This window comes from Drosophila sechellia, chromosome 3L (assembly GCF_004382195.2).
Source record: "Drosophila sechellia strain sech25 chromosome 3L, ASM438219v1, whole genome shotgun sequence".
Lineage (NCBI taxonomy): Eukaryota > Metazoa > Arthropoda > Insecta > Diptera > Drosophilidae > Drosophila > Drosophila sechellia.
This window is the reverse complement of record NC_045951.1, coordinates 6,786,183-6,805,553: the sequence shown is the minus strand read 5'-3', so window position 1 is coordinate 6,805,553 and position 19,371 is coordinate 6,786,183. Positions and strand designations below refer to the sequence as shown.

The following is a 19,371-nucleotide window of genomic DNA, read 5'->3' as shown; positions in this document are numbered from 1 at the left end:
ATCCAACGAACATTCCATCATCATCCGCCATCATCAACGTGTTACACCATTTCGAGAATTTGACGGAAAAATATTTGTTAAAAAATTACACCATGAGATTTATGACTAACAAAATTGCGTGAGAATGTAGAAGTCATTTGTTTGTTAAACTTTATATTATTTACTTTGTATGATTTGTGTTTGCTTTTACTCGGGCTCTAACACCTTCTACTCCGCTTCCGTTTCCGCTTCAGCATCAGCTTTCGCTTCCGCATCTCCTTTGTGGCATTTGCATATATGTATATATCGCTTTATAACGCTATACTCGATTCCTAAGTCTATGTACCTTGCGCTTTCGGATCCAACTTGGTATGTCCCTATGTCCCTAGCTTTCTTTGGCTGCCTCTTGAATATCCTTGTAGTTGAATGCTTTATTTGTTGCTTCGCATAGGTATAGTAGTTGCTCATCTTGTTTGTTTGTTGCAATTAGTACGCATTTTGGGGATTCTGAGGGTCTGAAACATTGAGTGCAGTTTTACAATTTCTTAATTGATTTTCTTTCATTTTGAAGTTTCTTTTTGGTTGTTTTTTTTTTGGCATTTTCTTGGATTTTTTTACTGTGTGGTTTTGTCACGGGTTTCGTATTCTTATAATTTTGGTTAATTTTAGCGTTCCTCTTTGGCTGCAGTTTTTCCAAGTGTGAGTGGTTGTGTGTGTGTCTGAACGTGGGTGCATCCTCCGTCTGCCGGCTGTTTACATATATAGATATCACGAGAGTTCCTGCGAGAACTGCGTCTCCAGGGTGGGTCTAGTTCTAGTGGGGTTCCTGCTGGGATTGCGTATCGGTGGTCCTGGGCTGCCATAGCCCGCAGCATACAGCTGCGGGCACGAGTCTTTTATGAGTTCCTGCGTCTCGCGCAGCTGCCGCTGCACCTGCGGCGCCAGTCGCTGCACGCTGATGGCCGGCGGGAACTTGTATTCCGCCGCTGGAGCGGCCTGCAAATGGTCAAGTGAATATATTAGTCATCTACCTAGCAGTCAAGATAGTAGGCATTAAGAACTAGTTGCTCATGAGCGTGGATTTTGGCAGAATTCTTCAGCAGACTCAGCTAAAGCTGCTTCTGTGCTTACTCCTCAGTTATTGCAATAGATATAGTACATATAGGACCACTCACCTGTACGCCGTGCATCATCTCTCCGTAGTAGGCGCCCGGCGGAGGAGGCGGTGGCTGTTGCTGCTGGATTTGGCTGTGTGGAGCGGTTGGCGGTTCGTAAGTTTCGGGGGCGTTGCATTTGATGCTGAAATGCACATCAATGTATTTAAATGGATATAATATATATATGATGTCAGATAGCTGAACCTACCCAGTTGCACAGAGGAGAGTGGTTGCAGCGGGTCCACCATAGATCAGGCGCTTTGGACTTACGCTCTGTGGCTTTGATCCGGCGGGAAAGGTCAGCAGGTATTGCTGTTGCTGCTGTTGGTAGAGTTGCTGCTGCTGTTGATTGAGTTGCAGCTGCTGTTGCTGCTGCAGTTGCTGTTGCTGCTGCAGCTGTAGGTGCTGCTGTTGCTGTAGCTGCTGCTGTTGCTGCTGCTGCAACTGGACGAGCTGTGCCGCTGCTGCTGCCGTGGACGTGTTGACAACATTAGGATCCAACTGGGGCAGCAGGATTAGTTGCTGCTGCTGCTGCTGGTAGAGCACTGCCGCTTGTTGCTGCTGTTGTTGCTGCACCACTTGCCGTCCCGTCAACACATGCTGAGGTAGATACTCCGTCGTGGGCAGCGCGACTATCGTCGATGAGGAGGAGGAGGAGGTGGAGGCGGTGACCGCCGAGGCGCTGGAAGGCTGGAGCAGCAGGCCGGCGCCACGCGGCGGCTGCTTCAATGGCACCTGCACCTGGCGGATGGGCGTCGTCTGCAGCGAGCGGCTGGCCGAGGAGCAGATGGAGGCCGTTATGCTGGCGGACTCCCAATGTTGGCGCAGGGCGTTTAGTCGAGCCTCCTCCAAAGCGATCTCCGTCTCGCTGGCCGAGTCGTAGTCGGGACCCTAAAATAAGCGTGTTTGTTTAGACAGATTTATATAAAAGCTTAGCTATCAAAAGCTTATTCTAACCAGCCAGAATATAAAGATTAAATTCAAATACCTTAATAATATAAATTTATAAAATATTTTGTGTCCAACATGTTTAATAAAACAATCAAATTAATCCCCATGTATATAGATTTTCTTGCTGCGCATAAGTTGCTGAAATCTCTTTGAAGTCCAATTTTCAGGTAACAAGCGAATTTTAATGGCTCCTCACATGTTGTTCGAAATGAAAACAAATTGTGGGCCATAAAACCAATTGTTTTGCTCTTTCGATTTGGCATAGCCAAATACTTAGTGCACTTACATATATATATATATTGATCTTGGGCCATTTGTTTATTATCACGGAAAAGCGCATTACAATTACACATAAATATTATGACTTATTTACTTTGGTTGAGTTTAAATTGTAAAGCTTTTCAAATATATATGTATGTTTAAATTAATAAATTCTATTAAACTACGTATTTGGGGTCAATGAATTTAAAGAATTTCGTACTTTAAACTTTTTATGTTTATAGAATCAACAATTGTTTTCTGTGCTTAATAGCTAGCAAGTGATTTAAGTAAACCCAGGCAAGTATTTCTATTTTAATAGACTGTACTATTGGGAACCCCCTAGATTTAAATCTTCCATCTGGTATAATGTATCACTAAGTAAACTCTCACCTCATCGATCTTCTTGTCCAGCATGCGGAAGAAGTTCTGCTGGCTAGATGATATTTCCCTGGAAAAGTGAGGTGTTCATTTTAGGGTTATGTGGTCGGTGGGCTGACTTACTGGCTTTGTAGCAGCGACAGGTTCTTGGCGCGCAGCAGTGAGACGGCCACGTCCTCGTCGCTTTCCTGGATGTCCTTATTGCTTAGCTCCTCGCTCTCGTCGTGCTTCTCGCGGTCGCGCTGCTGTGCCTTCTCGGCATCCTCGATGTGGCCTTCGTCCTCGTCCGTTTCGGCATCTGAGTCGGCTGCCAAACAAATGCATAATGCCAAAGAAGAGTTTCGAGCATTAGTCAAGATGAGTGGGCAATTTCGCGAGTGCCATGGAGTGGCATAAGTTTTGCAATAAGCCAAGTGTGGCAAACTTCTATGCGAAACGGGGGGCACTTGCAGTCGAGAAAAATGCTTAGAAAACACTTATAGAAATTGTGTTAGCTCCTTGGGCCTTGTGGTCACTCAAAAAAACACTATGAACCCTACAAATATTCAATTATTTATAAAAATAATAATAAAGAAATCCAAGTTTTCAGCATCCTTTTTGTACCTGCACGTTTCTGTTTGGCTAATCCATCTTTCGGCTTAAGCTGCGTATACTTAATATTTCCTCGGGCCATTCTTTGAAGTCACCTTGCCAGCCGTAAATTTAATTAAAAGCCGTTATGCATTTTAATGCAAATTCGGTAAGCCGAGAGCCGAGTATTATGAATAATTAATCTAGGAACGAGACTAAGCTTAGGCGCCTACGAAATATTTGGGTCGTTTATGGCACAATGGCGCCTTTGTGTATGCTATACTTTTTTAGCTTTAACCCTTTTGCCCACACACACACACAGCTATATACAAACTGGGGAGGCTGGCCACGCCCCTTGAAGCGTCGCCCACTGCAACAACAAGTTGCCTTTTTAGCAGTTAATTATACACACACAAAATATAATAAAAAAAGCAAGAAACACGCACACACAGACACTGACAGCCACAAAGGAGCGGGGTTGGGCATAGTCAAAAGTTTGGCATGTAGGCTAGGTTTTTACATTCTTATAAACTTAAGCGCAAACACGGGCTAGTATGCGTGCGTGTGTGTGTGTGTGTGTGTGTGTTTTTATATATAGACAATGCATTGCAATGCTGTGGGCTTTAAAATGTAGGCCTTTATTATTACTTTGGCGAATGCATGGCCTTAAAACTGGCCTCCTCCTTTCAACTTCCCCTTTTTTTCACTGCTGGTGACATATTAATCAATGATATCCTCATTGTGTGGAAACAGGTGGCTCACACACACACACACACACATGCAGGGAAACACGGACGCACACATGCACACGCAGCTGGAGGCAAATTGATGTCGTCATGCGTGTAAGCTTTTGTTGTGCGAGGCAATACGTTTTACTCGCCGTTTTCCCAATTTCCCTTGCTCTACACAGAGGAAAATGCCCAAACGATTTGATAGATCATTCCAAATGATGGGGGATATACAAAATTGGCAAAACAATATCAATTCTAGCACGCAAAAAGAAATAAAACATAAAATCTATAAGTAAAATGTACTGAGAAACTGAGAAATTTTTGAAGATCAATTTATCAAGTATTGCTGATTCTTTATGATATATATGTACATAAGTGGCTACTAAAAATATTTGAACCGTGTATTTTGGGCGTAGGAAAACCTTTAGATTACCTATTGATTGCTACCTTTAACGCATTTTCGTCTTGTGCAACTTATAGAGTCAGTTGCTCAAAGGATATACTCTCATTTCACCTACTCACCATGTCCTCCTTTCTTGCCGTTCGCTTTACTCTTCGATTTCCTGGGATACAAATGTATCTTGCTCTGTCCACAGCCCATCTTTTGAATGTGCCGCTGCCTCTAGAAATCCAGAATCGCTGCTGCTGCTGCTCTTGTTGTTTTTGTTTTCAATTTGTGTTGCTTTTTATTTATCTGATTTTTTGTTATTGTTGTATTATTAATTTGTTGCTCGACACGTTGTTCTCTCGCTCTGCCTGCCACTCCTCACTCTTCGCGTCTCCGTCACCTCAACGTCTTTTATTTACGTTCGTCGTCTATTCTTTCTTCTGTTTTATTCAATTTTCACTAATTTAACTATGTGTGTAAATTTAATTTATTTGATTTGGTGTTGTTGTTGCTGCTGCGACTGCCGCCGTTGTCAATTTCGAAAGATTGAGGTAGCAGCAACAAATGCTCCTCGGGGGGAAATACATTTGTGCGTGAGTTTTTCTCAGGGAAAATGCCACCCAAGCCACCCACTCAGCCACTCGGCCACCTATTTCCAGTTCAAACCAAATACAGGACAACTTGGCTAATTCAAGTGAAGTGAAGTTAGTGGAAACTTAAAACTTGTTACCAAGTGTAGAATGAGTTATAAGTGCAAATTTCTTTAGTAATACTTTTTGTGCTCCTTTAGTATTGAAACAAAAATTAAAGAACGAGTTTGATTTGGTAATAGCATTATTATTATGAAACGAACTAAACTTTCAACTCGAAATTGATGAAAATTTCAAGTTTCCACTGCACGATGCTTCACTGTAGTGGCATTTTCCTCATTTATTTGTCTTCTGTATTTTGGGGACCGTAGCGGAAATTAAGTGGGTCCCTGGCTGGCACTCAACCACTTGTTTCAGCCGTGCTATAAATTCAATTTGCAGCGTCAATTTGTAAACAGGACAAACCCATAAAAGGGTTTTTCTGACCAGGGCTGCAGCAGCACTACGCAAATCGCTCTCCTTGAGAGCCTTTTGTGTGTTGTTGATGTTTTCGATGCCTTCAAAGGTGGCTTCCCTGCTTTGTGCCAAACGCGCGCGTGGTGCTCTTGTTGTTGTTTATGTTGTCGTTGGTAATTTAAACAAATAATAACGATAATAAGCACAACAAATAGTGTGCAGCAAAAACACTTGAATTATATTCAATTATTCGCAGAGAGGGAGAGAGAGTGTGAGAGCACTCGGCCACTCGCTTTTGCTCACTGGATATTATAATAGACACCGACACGGGAGACACACCGCACCACCACACGCACACGAAGCACACGGAGCACACGCACACATGCGCCCGTTTTGGGGGAAGACGGACACAGACAGGCGCGCGCCAAAAAAGAGAGAGAGCGCTCCTCGGAGAGAGAGAAATTGATTTTTCTATTTATAAAAAAAAATCAAAATATATCCGCTTGGTTCACATCTTCCCTTTTTTTGTGTTTTTTAATTATTTTATTTTTGTTGCCGCCAACTGGCAGCGAAACATAATTTATGTTTTATTTATGATTGCCGGATTTTCATTTAATTTCCATTCCCATGGTGATTTTCGGCTGGCCGTCGTTTTATTTCGCCCCAAAGAAACTTGTTTGATTTATCTCACTTGACCACTTGGGCGCATTTGGCCATTCCATTTCATTCCGTTAAATAAAAACACAGTTCCAAATACACTTTCATTTACCGTTTAACGAACACACCCATTTATTTACACCGATTTGTTAATAACTAAGAGGAACTGTCGCCCATTTTTCGGTTTTTTTTTTTTCAATTTATTTACACTGGCTTTTTCCTGCGGAAAACTTTGCCGAAAAGTATCTGCGACGCGTTGCGAGTGTACGGAATTCGTATGAAATTTATGCTGCATGACACTCCTCTTTGTGTCACAGAAAGCGAGAACCGCTCTCAGCGGCATGCCAGCACACACACAACGATGGAGGTGAGTGCCCACTGCAATGGGGGTGGGTTTTCAGGCGGAGCTTTCGCACAGGGGTTCAATGCTACCGCGTAGCTGGAGCTTTCGGCAAACGGTTCTGGTACGGGATTTGGCTGCTTCTTTTGTTTGCAAATGCTGATCGCAGGTCGGCTCCGTCGGCATGGGGTAGGCGTAGGCGGTGCCAGAAGATGTTGAGGCGTGGTCAGGATCAGCGACGGACACAGAGGAAGGGTCAGCCTCGGGTGCGGAAGCAGAAGCGGGAAGCTCTTCCTGAAAGTATACAAATATTTTAAGTGGCTGAAATCCAAACAGAAACGTGTTTGTTTCTTAAAAGACTCAGGAGTCCTCTCAAAATGATCCTGATGTGTTCAGTCGCCAGACCCTTCATATTACGTTAATTTTCCTATAATTAGGAATTTGAAACAACAAGCAATCCTTATCCTAATCGAGGAACCAATATTAGTAGTACTCACGATATCGATCTAGATCGGTTTCGTTGTGAGCATGTCCTCCGTGCAGGCCACGAGTCCATTTTGGCACATTGATTTGGCGTTGGTGCACCGATATGCATTGTTTTTCGTACCATCGATATCGGTATCGATATCGAAAAATACCCGCGAAGAAGAAGTAAGCAAAATTTGGATTTTGTCTTTTTTGTTTTGGCTTTTAGAGCACGCTTTAAGCTTCGTGCCAGGAACTTTTGAAAATTGTTGGCCACGCGACAACTGCTCCATAATGCCAAAAAGCTCCAGCAGAGGTCAGGTCTGTTCCCATTCTTGAAGTTTCGAAATGGTACACTCACTCCTATTTCATTGTAATTGCTGGAAGTTTTTATTTAAACTTTTTTTGTCTTTGATATTGTACTGTTTGCTACTCTTATATAGACCATAAAAACAGCAAACAACACAGACACCACGGACAGACCGGACACACGGACAGCTCGAACAACATGAAAAACCACGGACAATAGGGACACCACAGACTACGGCATATTCAATATTTCAATACTTTCCTTATACTTCGCAAAAATATATTCGCACGAAAAAAAATCGCGCCCAGTCATGTTAGGCCTCATTAATTTCAACAGCAATGATTTTCTGACCATCGCTCCGCTCCACTTCCGATGGACAGAAAACGCAGGACAAATAAACTACCCCTGCGATTCGCCCTTCTGCATAACATTAGATGGAACATGTAGATGGCATTATTTATTGCATAATAATGAAGTGAGAAACGTTACAAATCAAAACACTCGACAGCATCGATATAAACTTTCGTCCGTTTCCATTCATTCGATTTTTTTTTATCATTATAATATATTTTTGGGGCAGAATCGCTGGCATTTTTTCCGTGCATTTGTCAGCCGCATCGGAATTGAAACGTTGGCGCTTTTATTGCCACGGACGTGTGTCGTCGCCAGGGGGCTGGCATTGCGACTATATCGTTCTCAAGGGGTGGACAGTTAGGACATCTAGGACACTTCGGACTGGTGGGAAAAATATGAAATTTATCTGTCCATGCCGAACAGGAAGTAATATACAACAAATGCGAAATGATATCTTCCCATTGATCTATGGATTGAGCCAAAGCAGGGTGGCATTTTCAGTCTTATATTAATGGTGTTTGGTAGAAGTACCCATAACGGTTTCGCTAAGTAACAAGATGAGAATTTTATACAAAAAAACTAAAAAAAATTGCAAATTTGGATTGTTCAAATCAATATCTTATACATATATCATTTTAAGTCAAAGTCAACTTAATCTATTGGTGGAAAGAAAATATAAAAATATTATTTTCAACTTTATCAAAAAAGTCAACGCATTTATTCTGTAAGTTATTATTGTTATTATTATTATTATATTAGATGTGTAATTTTGTAATTTCGTCCATAAAATATTAAAAGGAATAAATAAAACAGTATCTTAAATATTTTTAATATTTTCCCAAACCATCCTTAGACTTTTACTCCCCAAAGTCATTCCCAAATTATCAGTCCCTATGAAAGGATTGTCATTTTGGTTAACTGCCGATAATGGCGACATATGTTTCTGGCATTTCTCACATTGCTTGGCATTTCTGCCGCTGTCTGCAACAGTTTGAACCTGTTGGGGTGTCCTGCCAGCATTTAGGCAAATTTTCGCACTCCTTCCGATCTGCGACCTCGCCGGGGAAAACAATTTACATAATTTCCAGCGATTTTCCGCAGCTCTTTCCTGATTTCCCAATCTTTTTTGGCAGCGTTGATGATTTTCAATGGGAACAACGAGAATGACGTTTGATGCGGTGGGCAACGTTTTGTTTAAATCTCGACTGTCGATTGTGACTATCATGAAAGTGGGCGTATCCTTTAGCCACGTGACCGCACGCGTTGTGTTGAATTTAACACGGAACGTAGTCCTCCCGATCCGGAGACTTGGGTGCAATGCAAATGGGGTGCGCCAATAGACCCGCACAGCCCGTCAGCCCGTCAGCCAGCCAAATATTTTTTAAACATTTTTTTTTTCGCTGGCGAAGGACAACGACGGAGGACGCGTGCAGCCAATAAGTCCTTCATCACTTCCGCTTCAGTTCAGTTCCGTGATTTTGCACAAATAATGTTTTGATTGCGTGGCAGCGTGACGTGTAATTATTATCGCCGCACACAATCGCCATCGCCACCGCCAACAACAAAGGCTAAGCCCTTGATTCCGGGGGCTCTTTGGTAGGAGAAGGATGCCCAAGTGCGGCAAAGCAATTAAAATGATTTGCCAGATGAAAACCAGCCAGCAGAAGATCCTACGAACTGGTAGTGTAACAAAGAGGGCTGAAGTTCATTCGGTTTTCCAAATAAATCTAATATCATTTTAGCAAAGCACTTAGTGGTAATGAAAATGACCAATCAAGATTGTATTATTTTTTGGCATCTTAAAGTTAACTAGAAAACAGTGTTGAGAACTAATGAGCAGCAAATTTACCAATGTATCTAAAAATATGTTTCGATAAAATTCAAAACAATTATTTAGAAAGCTTTAAATTAGTATAAACTTTTTTCAGATCTTGTGCACACCCAAAAACTCATAGATGTCTTTAATTACAAAGGATGCCCGAAGTGAAAAAAGAATCTTAAGGCAACTTTTAAGGACACTCACTCGACTGCCGCAAATCACAAATTAAAAATGACTGACAAAAAATTATGCAAATTTCGCTGGCGCCCAATCCTTTACTGGACAGCGAGAAAATTTCATTAAAAACAGCAGCAGCGCAAGAAATCTTTTGATAAAAATTAAAAACTTTGCGCTGTTGGACAATTGACAAGGCGGAAAAAAGCAAAAATAAGATGAGACAAGAAACGAAAATAAAACATCAAAAAATTGTGAAATGATGGAACAAGGAATTAAAACAAGCAATCATAAAATATTATGACAGCGTGGAAATTGGGGTAGAAGTCGGTGAAATATTTAAATTTCGCCAAGCTGCTTTTATATAATTTTAATGTCCTTTTTTTCCAGAGCCTCTTAGGGTCCAGCCAAGTGGAGTGCGACTTGCCGGCTGCTTTGCATAATTATATTCATTGAAAACTTATTTTCTTCAAGTTCTTCAAGGAAAATATTAAAAAAAAATACGTGGAAAAGAGGAAAAATCCAAGAGCTGAATTGAGTTACATCACAAGAAGATGGCGAGAAGAGAAACAGTTTTTGACATTTAATTGCTGAAGAACTGCAGATTGGCGATGGGTCGCTGTATAATGGAGGTGGAGCAACTGAGTATCGGAGAAGAGCTGCCCAAATGTCCACCTCGCCACTTGGCGAAACTCGTTTCAATGGCCAGCATCCTGAAGATGCTGCAACTTGTGCTGCCGCAGAATAAGAGGACCGAAAGCTGAGGAGCTCGTCCCAGAGAGAAGAAAAAATGTAACATGATTTAATGACATGAATTATTTATGAGTTTCCTGTCAATCAAAAACCACGTCAAAGCATTTTGATGGCGATGTCAACGCGCCAGTGAGCAAAACACACGATGCTGCCTCGCCACAAGCATAAAAAATAAAATACAAAAATAAAGAAAATCAAAAAAAGCCAAAGTTGCTAAATATATAGTTGGGTAAAAGTTGGCATAGGACTTAAAGGTCTCATATGAGTGGTGCATTCCCTCAACTTTCTATTAAAGTAGCAACAAAATTAAGTCAATCTATGTAGATACAGAAATAATATATTTTTAATCTTATAAAACACAACTGCTAACAACACACAACTAATTTCATTAACTTGTTATTCTTTCTCAAACTTAAAATATATTTCTTTGGTATCTCAATATAGCTACTTCCTTAATAAAAATTGTGGAACATCCCCTTGGCGGGAAATCAATATTTTTCTAAATGCCAACAAATAGCTGCACAAATGATATGCTAATTTCTAAGCTTTTTAATCAAGCCAAAACCCGCAGTGAATTTGCATACTGTTTACATTTTTCCCGATTGTTTTGCCAGGCCAAAAAGTGTGTGAGCTGTGTTCCCATTGTGTTGCCCTTCGAATGAAATCAATCATGTAATTTATGTTTGCATAATATGCCCAGCGAAACAGACAATTCCTGCGCGCCTGCCGCCCAAATGGACTGCCAAGAAATAAATATTTAACAATAATTGATTTAAAAGTCGCATGCAAATGTTCCAGGACGAAGTCTTTCTCATCTTAAGCCGCTTGGCACGTGGGTAAAACAGCGGCTGCTTTCGCAATGGGGTGTACCTTCTATTTATTCTTTCCACTTTTTAACCATTTCCCCGGCCTGCTGAGCAAACATCCTGGTTCCAGGATATTCGGACTGCGCCTTTTAAGCGTAAAATTATAGAGAATATCCTTTAAAAAGCTTTTGATTTCGCTGCCTGCGTAAGTTCTTTCTGCCCTCCCATCTCTAAGGCGTATATGCAAATGTCCTTCATCTGCTTAGCGCAAAAAGTTGTTTTCTTCCTTTTCCAAGGCGACCCAAGTGGTTTCAGTTTTCCCTCTGTTCCTGCTCCCCACTTTTACCGCCCCCACCACCACCGCCAAGTGGCATTTGCATGTCTTGGTCTGGAGTTGACCTCGTCTTGTTGAAGTCGCCGCTGCGTCAGGTGTTGCCTACAGGATACTAATGTCCTCCTGTTAACGCTCTTAATGGCACGAACAAGCTGCCTGCATAATGGACTTTTCCTTCTCCCCACCATCTAGGGATCCTCGCAGTTTTTGCCTCCCAGCCCACAACTGTCTTCATCTGTCAGCTGCATTCATTCACCTGCTCCGTCTAATGGTAATGACATCTCCTGGGCCAATGCATCAGACCATTTGAGTGAGTATCGGGAGCCTTAGAAAAACTAGCTCAGCATCTGGTCGCAGCCAAAGGATTCGAGAAGGAAGCCGAACTAGAAATCGATGAGAGATTACATCATAGGTATAACGAACTTAAAATACACTCTCTACGATACAACTGATGATTAAAAGAGGTTTCTATGGCTATATTTAACTACAGATTGGAATTCTATAAAGATTGCTGGATTGTATAGAGTATATGTTTAAGCTACTTAAACTATTAAAAAATTAACCATACTGCTTATATGGTAGAGTAGAAAGAGCGCACCTCTGCCCCACTGGGAACGTGGATATCCATTCCTCCAACTTCAACTCCAACTTCAACTCCATCTCCGTACCCTTGTACCCATTTGGGTAACCGGGTAGACAACTGAAATTAGCATTACTTCCGAGTGATCGCAATCTGCGCATACTAATTGCTCGAAACGGCGACTCCAGAGTCTTGGGTCTTGGTCTTCAGTCTTGGATCCTCCATTCATTCATGGGGGCAATCATTGAAGGAAGGCCTCTGCGCCAAACTTGGCATTGCCTGAATGATTCCGATTCTGATTCTGATGATGACTTTGCTCTGCAGTGCTGTGCTGTGATTTTTTCCAGCCTGTCTAGACGTTGCATATAAGGCAGCGGCGACTGGAGGCTGGAAACCCAAGACTTGGGACGCAATGCGATGCGAAGCGTTGCGTTGCGTTGCATTGCGTGGTGGAGAGCCTTGTTGTCTCCAGCGTTTGATTCTCGGGAAAACGGGAACCCTTGGCTTTCCTGCGAAACGGGCACAAAACACCAATCATCCAACATCATTGTCAACACGCCCGCGTCGTCGTCTCAGTGTCGTCGGTCCATAAACGGCAGTTTTTACCCAGCCATTTAAGGATCGCAGCTCCGCGGACTGTCATAACTCCTGGTTGTAGTCGTAGTTGTACCGTACCGAGCATCTCCATTCGAGCGCCAGCACTGGGCGATCATCTCGGAACCGAACCGGCGAATCCAATGCGATACCAAAGCGATTCCATACCATCATCACATTGCCGAACGTCCAAAAAAGGCGCAGACGCCGCAGCTTCATGACGCGCGTTGGGAATATCCAAGCACCGTCATACTTTCCCTGCTCCCAACGATCCAAAGATCCAGAGATCCAGTCCGAAGACCATATATACAATATGTTTCCTTTCGTTTCCGAAAGCTGCAGCTTACCAGCTGGTTCTCAAGCGCTCAAAGTGTCAAGCGTCAATTGCCGTTGAAGTTTATTGTCTTGGCAGCAATTAAAGATATTTTTCTTTTTTCTTCTTTTTTTTTGGTTGTGACCAAAATCAATCCACTTTGATTTGATTTCTTGATTGGCTGTCGAGGGAATTGAAATGCATAATTGAATTATCAAATTAGATTTGGTGTTTGGCTAAATAATTGTTATTCAGCGGGGAGTTGGTGGTTTCAATGAGTCACTGGGTGTTTCTGGGTTGCATTTAATTGCTTATAAATGCAATTGGGTTTATTAGAGGGTAATTGGAAAAATATCAACTTATTTCAAGCCATAGAGACTTGTCAAAATAGTAAACATAGCAAAAGACTGCACTTTGAAGGGGAAAAATCTAGTAATTCTACCATGACTGTAAATCTTATTCGGCCAATTCAATTATACAAATTAGAAGTGTTCACTTCAAGTTCCTAACTCCTGGCTTACTGCAATTTGGCTAAGTAAGTTTTTATTGCTACCGGTACTGTAGCTTCAGCTAAGTCTGTCATTTCCCTCAACTCTGCAGCATTCTTGCCATATAACTCAAAGAGAAAAATTCATCACCGCAATATGCGCAACACACACCAAGAGGAAAAAAAATTGAAGAAAACTCTGGGAAAAAGAAGTGGCTGGTGGCAGTGGCAGGAAAATTGTCATAAAGGTGCAACTGACAACAGCAGAAGAGGCGATGGCGAGGTTAGTAAATTTCAATTTATATGCAGAGAGAAAAGTGAGTGAAAAGGCAGACGCAGGACACAGGACATGGGGCACTACAGGACGAGAATGAGGATGAGGATACGGGACACACACAGGACGCAGAGTCAAGGAGCCAGCGCGCAAAAAGTGTCAACGTAATATTTTCTCGAATTTTCCAAGATTTTTCGTACCATTTTATTTCCCTTTTCTTGCTGTCATTTTCTTTTTATTTTTGGACGCCAGCAACGCAAGTGGAAAACGCAATTTCATTAGACAAATTGAAAAAAATAAGTGCAAGAGTACACAACAACAAGATCCAAGGACCATGCGAGAGGCGCCTCTTTATCGTTTATGTATATATGTACTATATATCGTTCTATGTATAAACACTATGTACCAAGAAGACTGACGCCATATTGGCGACAATCTAAAGATTTTCCCTTGTCGTTTGCCATTCGTTGCGATTGTTTTTCACGCGCACATACGTGTAGGAGCGGAATTATATATGTATATATATATAAAGATGTGAATGGGCATCCAACGGTGGAGCAGCCTCGTCCTTTTCCAACAGGATGCTGCGCGCGCGTTGAAAAGAGGCGGAGACTCGCTGCCCCAGCGAAAAAATAAAAATAGACCAACACTTTGCGAGGAGCAGAGCGGAAAAAAAGGCAAAAGAAAGCACTGAATGCAGCCGGGACTCTTTCTTATCAACGGACTCGGTTCGGCAGCACTCGCTTTCCCCACTTTTCCCACTTTCCCGACTTTTCAGCTTTTTCCCTCAAAAAACGATGCGACGTCGCTGATTGGAAGCTTCGGCAAACAGTTCGTTTTTGGGGCGGAGCATAAGCTTTCGTCGCAGTGGCGTCGCCAAATGGGGGAGCATTTCGCAACAAAGGTGATTTTTCGGAAAATACATAATCAAATTGATTAAATTATTATTTTTTTAATGAATTGTTTTGATATACGTTACATTATTAAAACAAATAATACAGCTTTTTGGAAAAGTTCATTTGTCAATATCATTTGTTTGTTAAACAGTTTTGATAATTTTTTCCTCTATTTTTATTTAAACTACAATATATCGATTTCCCGTGCAGCGGCTATCATGCCCACGAATCCTTCGGTCACCTCGCGTGCCACTGGAATAATATCCTCCGGAGGAAGGACAAAGCCCAATTCGCCCTTATCGCGCAGCTCTATGGTATAGGGTATCTTGATGTTCTTTACCGCATAGGCCCATTCCTTGCCCGAACCAGAAACTTCATCTGGAAAAAGTACCCAATTTTATAAGAAAATTATTTATACAGATAAAAATGTTAGACTTACACAATGTGGTAGCACTGGATCCATAGGTAAACACTGTGCCATATCTTCTATAAAGAGCATCCGAAAAACCTTTGGCCACGTGCATCATTTGAGGATAGTGTTCGGGGAACTCCAGAGCTGTGTGTCCCCAAGGCGAAAGAACATACTGTCCATAGGAATGCAATGAGATGTAGATCTTTATAGTGCCTTCAGGTATGGAGTTGTTTATGTAGGCGGTTAGTTGGCTGATCTCGGGATCTGATTCTGCCGAGGGACCAGCATAAATTTGTGAACAGGGATCCGATTCGGCTCCAGTCACTGAAATTAATAAGATTAAGATTATAATAATAAATTTAGATTACTAACACAATATTCTTAGTAAATATTATCATAAGTGTATTATAATAAACTTACACATCCACAGGTAATCAAAGTTCCTATTGAGATCAGTTCCAATGCACTCCCCTGTGGGATCTGAAGGCAGACGGGACTTTCGCCAAAGACGTTCCTGCAAGGTCATGGTTATAAAGATTGACTACTAGTTAGTAATAAGCGATAAGATAGTCGGCGCTATAACGATATCGGCATGTATTTGATCTGATCTGCAATCTAATCGCAATGGCTTGTGGCTACTTTCATGACCATTCATATCGTTTCGTAAATATTTAGACAATTTATAAGTATATACTAACCACTTCATGGGAATAGGCAAAGCCATCTGTATTCAGAACGGGAATGATATACCAGTCCACATTCTGAGCTATATCCCTGACTGCCGGGTTACGAGGCACCAGCAACTCATCGATGAAATAGGTGATCGTCGCTGATGTAATCCACTCGCGGGCATGAATATTGGACTCAATGAAAACGGCAGGATTTCCCTCTTTGTATGAAATTTTAACACCTCTAATCGGTCTGCCCTCGTAAGAGTTGCCGATGGTAAAGGGTGTGACTATATCCGGATAACGATCCTCGATCACATCCAACCAGGCGTATATCTCTTCCAGAGTGTGAAACTGTGTCCATTCCATGGATGTAATGCGCTGTTTGGGTTTTTGGGCATCGATGTGGGTCTGAACATTGTCGATTTTCAGGTTATAGGTGAAATTGTGCTTGGCCAAGAGGCTTTCAAATGTCTTCTGATATTCAGGAGGCAGCATTATATCAGAGGATTCACCCAGGTGACGAGCCTCGCGCCAACTGCTGAGCTGTGGGAGATACACAAAAGTTATTAGGATCTTATAAGGTTCTATGAGTTTAACTTACCTTCAAGGACTTGTCCTGCGATTTAAGCAGCTTAAACTGCTCCAGATCATCGATCCTTACATTGTATACCTTGTAGTTATCATATCGCACTTGCTCAACGGACCTAGCCAGTCCAAAGAGTCCTACGACTAGGAGAATCTTAACCAACATGCCGCTCTATGGGAAAGCCCGTGTGGAACTGTCGAGGCCCGTAGAATTAACAAACTGATTAGGCCAAACTTATCGCCGCGACTGCCCATTAAGTCCATTGACGGTTTTCGTTTTTTCTTTTTTTTTATCAGCAATACGAAAAAACTATTTTAGGCCGGGCGAACACTTCTTGTTCAAGCAGTTCGGTTCGAGTTGTCTGGGCAGGCGAGCACTTGGTACTTAGGCTGTCTCTCAACTTTACACATAAATTTTGTGCAACGGCAGCCCATTTCATTGTAGGTCATTGCATAATGAAGTTACCGCCCCGAGGCACATAAATTTCCCCGGGAGCTCGAGGAGATTTCAGACCGCTTTCTGTTCGCTGTCTTCTGTTTGACTTGCGGTGCTTAGTGCGAACATTTTGTTTAGGTCCGTTGCGGTTGAGGTTTTCGCTGCCAGTTTCAGTTTAACTTTTTTTTATGTCCTGTGGCGAGTGCTTAAAGGACTTCGTCCTGGGCTTTGGTCATATTTTGCTCGGGTATTAGAGGAACACGACGTGGTCGTTGTCACCGCATGAGGTGCGTCAACGTGTGCCCGAAAAATGGCAAAGGTGTGGGGTTTACTTAAGTGGCCTGGACATGAAAGGCGCATCAAAGTGGATTTCCAGCCGGGAAAATGCCGAACGAAGAACTACAGGGGTGGCAGCAAAATATTTCGCAAAAATGTTAATGGCTGTGTGAAATATCGGTGGAAAATGCTAAACTTTCAGTGGCATTCAATCTGGCCAACTTTTTTTTTTGGCAGTCCCAACTGAGAAGGGTGAAGAATTTACAGCCTTTACCATAAATAAGGAATCTAACAGCAACTTACAAAGCTCAAAAGTCGGACATAAATTGTATTATGGTGCTATAATTCTTTATGCTTCAATCACTTCATCTTTTTACGTCGAACAATAAACAAATTGTTTACTTAATACCAGAAATAAATGTTTGATACTAAACCTTCTGATTCTTAACATTACTATAACTTAAATGTTAATGAAATGATTAGTTTGCATGGTTATTGCTGTCATATTTGAGTGAGAATCACACAAACTGTGAATATATTTTAGAAAAAATGGCAATTTTTGGAACATATTTTGCGCTGATGATCGCTGCCTGGGGAATGCAGCTATGTCCTCGTTTGTATTTTACAATGGGTGAAAATGCCCTGAAATTCGAGATATCCAGCATATCGTCGGCGTTTATAGAGGCCAACCTGTATACTCTATTCACGATACTTATTCTGCAGCTGCCCTCAAAGATATTTGAAAACCGAAGGCAATGGAACTTCAAATGGGTCTTTGTGATGCCGTACATTATGCACTATGTGAGCTGTTTTTGGAGCTCTACGCAAAATATAAGGGATCTTCTGATTAAACCACCCATGTATATGATCAAGAATTATGGGTACTTACACCTAGGAATGACCCTGATTTGTGGACTCCAGCTGCTGGCAATGGTGGAAATCGTTTTTATTTTATTTTATAGCCTGAAAAAGGGGACTGATTGCGAACCGAAAGACAGGGATCGTCAAGATGCGAAGAAAAACCCAGGAGCTGTAAGATGGAAGACTAAAGCACCTTCCACTTCGACAACTCCTTTCAACAATTAGTGCCGGATTATTTGATTAGCTCGCTAATTGCCTTGTCCTCAGCGCCGCACCAAATAAATTGTATGAGCACTTATTTCTTATCAGCGGCAATAAAGGCGAGCCAAGCGGGATTAAAGCCAACTCGTTGGCGCAGGATTACAAGTCCTGCGGCGAAAACTTGAGCCGAAACTTTCGACACCTCTTCGCGGCGGTGGAAATTGCGGAAAACTTCTTAACTTTTTAACCAACGGCGAACACAACACTTGTCGTGGCGCGTGCGATAAGCCAGCGTTGCCTTTTTAATTGCGCAAAGTCCTTGGGACTTCAACCGGCCAAAGGACTCTTGCTTAAAGCAGCCTTTAAAGTGCCATAAATATCGTGGCGTTAACATTTCCTGCAGCACTTTTAATTGTGTTTCGTTCGGTGGGGTGTAAGAAGAAATAAGCCGGCCATAACATAAATCTCATTGCTAAGGGTTAACATGTCGTATGCTTAATATTTTTCACTCAGCTCGCGAAAAAATGTCAATGCCGGAAAGCGTTTAGCATTCGCCTTTTTCTCTGTCCTCTGTGGATTTAATTAGCCTCAAAATGTCCCCGGAAAATGGCAACCTGGCATGCCACATGGCAAGCGTCCTCGCTTTTCTGACGAAGGAGGGTCAGCCAGTCAGGATAAGCCAAGAAAGTGCCCACGGCCAAGGAAGGAAGTTGCATGTTCGGCCTCAAGTTCAATTTGCTGGTTTAAGCCACTTTTTTGGACAGCTGGTGTGCTGTTGGAGTGGGAAAAGCCGGTCGAGGAAAACATTTAGATGAGAGATGGGCACCTGATTCATAATTTCATTTTTTGTTCTTCGTGAAAAAGTTTTCGTTGGCGGCAAGTGGGCTGTACACAATAACTCACATTACTTACTGATTCTTTAAATTAGAACATTTACATGTAAATTTTTAGAGTTAACACTTTATTTGACAAACATGCATTTAAATATTTTAGAGAATATAATAAACATTTGCACTAATGCATAGAATCATTAACTTTACCGCCATGTGATTAAGTTAAAATGAGGCCTAACTAACTCTGAGAGCCACCCAACCGAACTTATACTTATTTTATTAAAACTAAAGAAGCCCATTCTCACCCAAATCCATACTGCATGTTCCCCGGCCATTAATGCAACATCTATGGATACGAACTGCAGATCGTTATCATGGCAATTATAGTTTTCTACCTTGAGCAGGCCGCTCTATTGTTAATTTGACTCCATTTCCAGGTGGAAAATACCAGGAACAATTGCGGTTAAGGCTAAGTGGTT

General features: G+C 41.9%; 3 protein-coding genes across 3 annotated transcripts; 1 reads left to right on the top strand and 2 right to left on the bottom strand.

The window, feature by feature from the left end:
• Positions 1 to 489: 489 nt before the first annotated feature.
• LOC6611071 (zinc finger protein 853) lies at positions 490 to 6,450 on the bottom strand. Its single transcript, XM_032719376.1, has 7 exons — positions 6,231 to 6,450; positions 4,550 to 4,883; positions 2,850 to 3,033; positions 2,739 to 2,796; positions 1,345 to 2,027; positions 1,155 to 1,278; positions 490 to 975 (listed from the first exon to the last, which is right to left on the bottom strand). Exons 2-7 carry the CDS (start codon positions 4,626 to 4,628, stop codon positions 748 to 750), a joined length of 1,356 nt encoding a protein of 451 aa, XP_032575267.1. The 5' UTR covers positions 4,629 to 4,883; positions 6,231 to 6,450; the 3' UTR covers positions 490 to 747.
• Positions 6,451 to 14,719: 8,269 nt separating this feature from the next.
• On the bottom strand, positions 14,720 to 16,516 carry LOC6611068 (zinc carboxypeptidase). Its single transcript, XM_002035589.2, has 5 exons — positions 16,302 to 16,516; positions 15,728 to 16,243; positions 15,450 to 15,543; positions 15,057 to 15,353; positions 14,720 to 14,995 (listed from the first exon to the last, which is right to left on the bottom strand). Exons 1-5 carry the CDS (start codon positions 16,449 to 16,451, stop codon positions 14,802 to 14,804), a joined length of 1,251 nt encoding a protein of 416 aa, XP_002035625.1. The 5' UTR covers positions 16,452 to 16,516; the 3' UTR covers positions 14,720 to 14,801.
• Positions 16,517 to 17,514: 998 nt separating this feature from the next.
• Positions 17,515 to 18,156, top strand: LOC116801126. Its single transcript, XM_032718882.1, has one exon. The coding sequence runs from the start codon at positions 17,547 to 17,549 to the stop codon at positions 18,081 to 18,083; it is 537 nt and encodes a 178-aa protein (XP_032574773.1). The 5' UTR covers positions 17,515 to 17,546; the 3' UTR covers positions 18,084 to 18,156.
• The last annotated feature ends 1,215 nt before the right edge of the window (positions 18,157 to 19,371 follow it).

What these genes read in the sequence shown, in the direction of transcription:
- LOC6611068 (XM_002035589.2), bottom strand. Translation starts at nt 16,451, where the DNA reads ATGTTGGTTAAGATTCTCCTAGTCGTAGGACTCTTTGGACTGGCTAGG. An exon ending in CGCAGGACAAGTCCTTGAAG is followed by an intron (nt 16,244 to 16,301) that starts GTAAGTTAAACT and finishes TATCTCCCACAG; the next exon opens with CTCAGCAGTTGGCGCGAGGC. An exon ending in CTTTGATTACCTGTGGATGT is followed by an intron (nt 15,354 to 15,449) that starts GTAAGTTTATTA and finishes TATTAATTTCAG; the next exon opens with TGACTGGAGCCGAATCGGAT.
- LOC6611071 (XM_032719376.1), bottom strand. Translation starts at nt 4,628, where the DNA reads ATGGGCTGTGGACAGAGCAAGATACATTTGTATCCCAGGAAATCGAAG. An exon ending in CGGCAAGAAAGGAGGACATG is followed by an intron (nt 3,034 to 4,549) that starts GTGAGTAGGTGA and finishes TTTGTTTGGCAG; the next exon opens with CCGACTCAGATGCCGAAACG. An exon ending in AGATGATGCACGGCGTACAG is followed by an intron (nt 976 to 1,154) that starts GTGAGTGGTCCT and finishes GACCATTTGCAG; the next exon opens with GCCGCTCCAGCGGCGGAATA.
- LOC116801126 (XM_032718882.1), top strand. Translation starts at nt 17,547, where the DNA reads ATGGCAATTTTTGGAACATATTTTGCGCTGATGATCGCTGCCTGGGGA.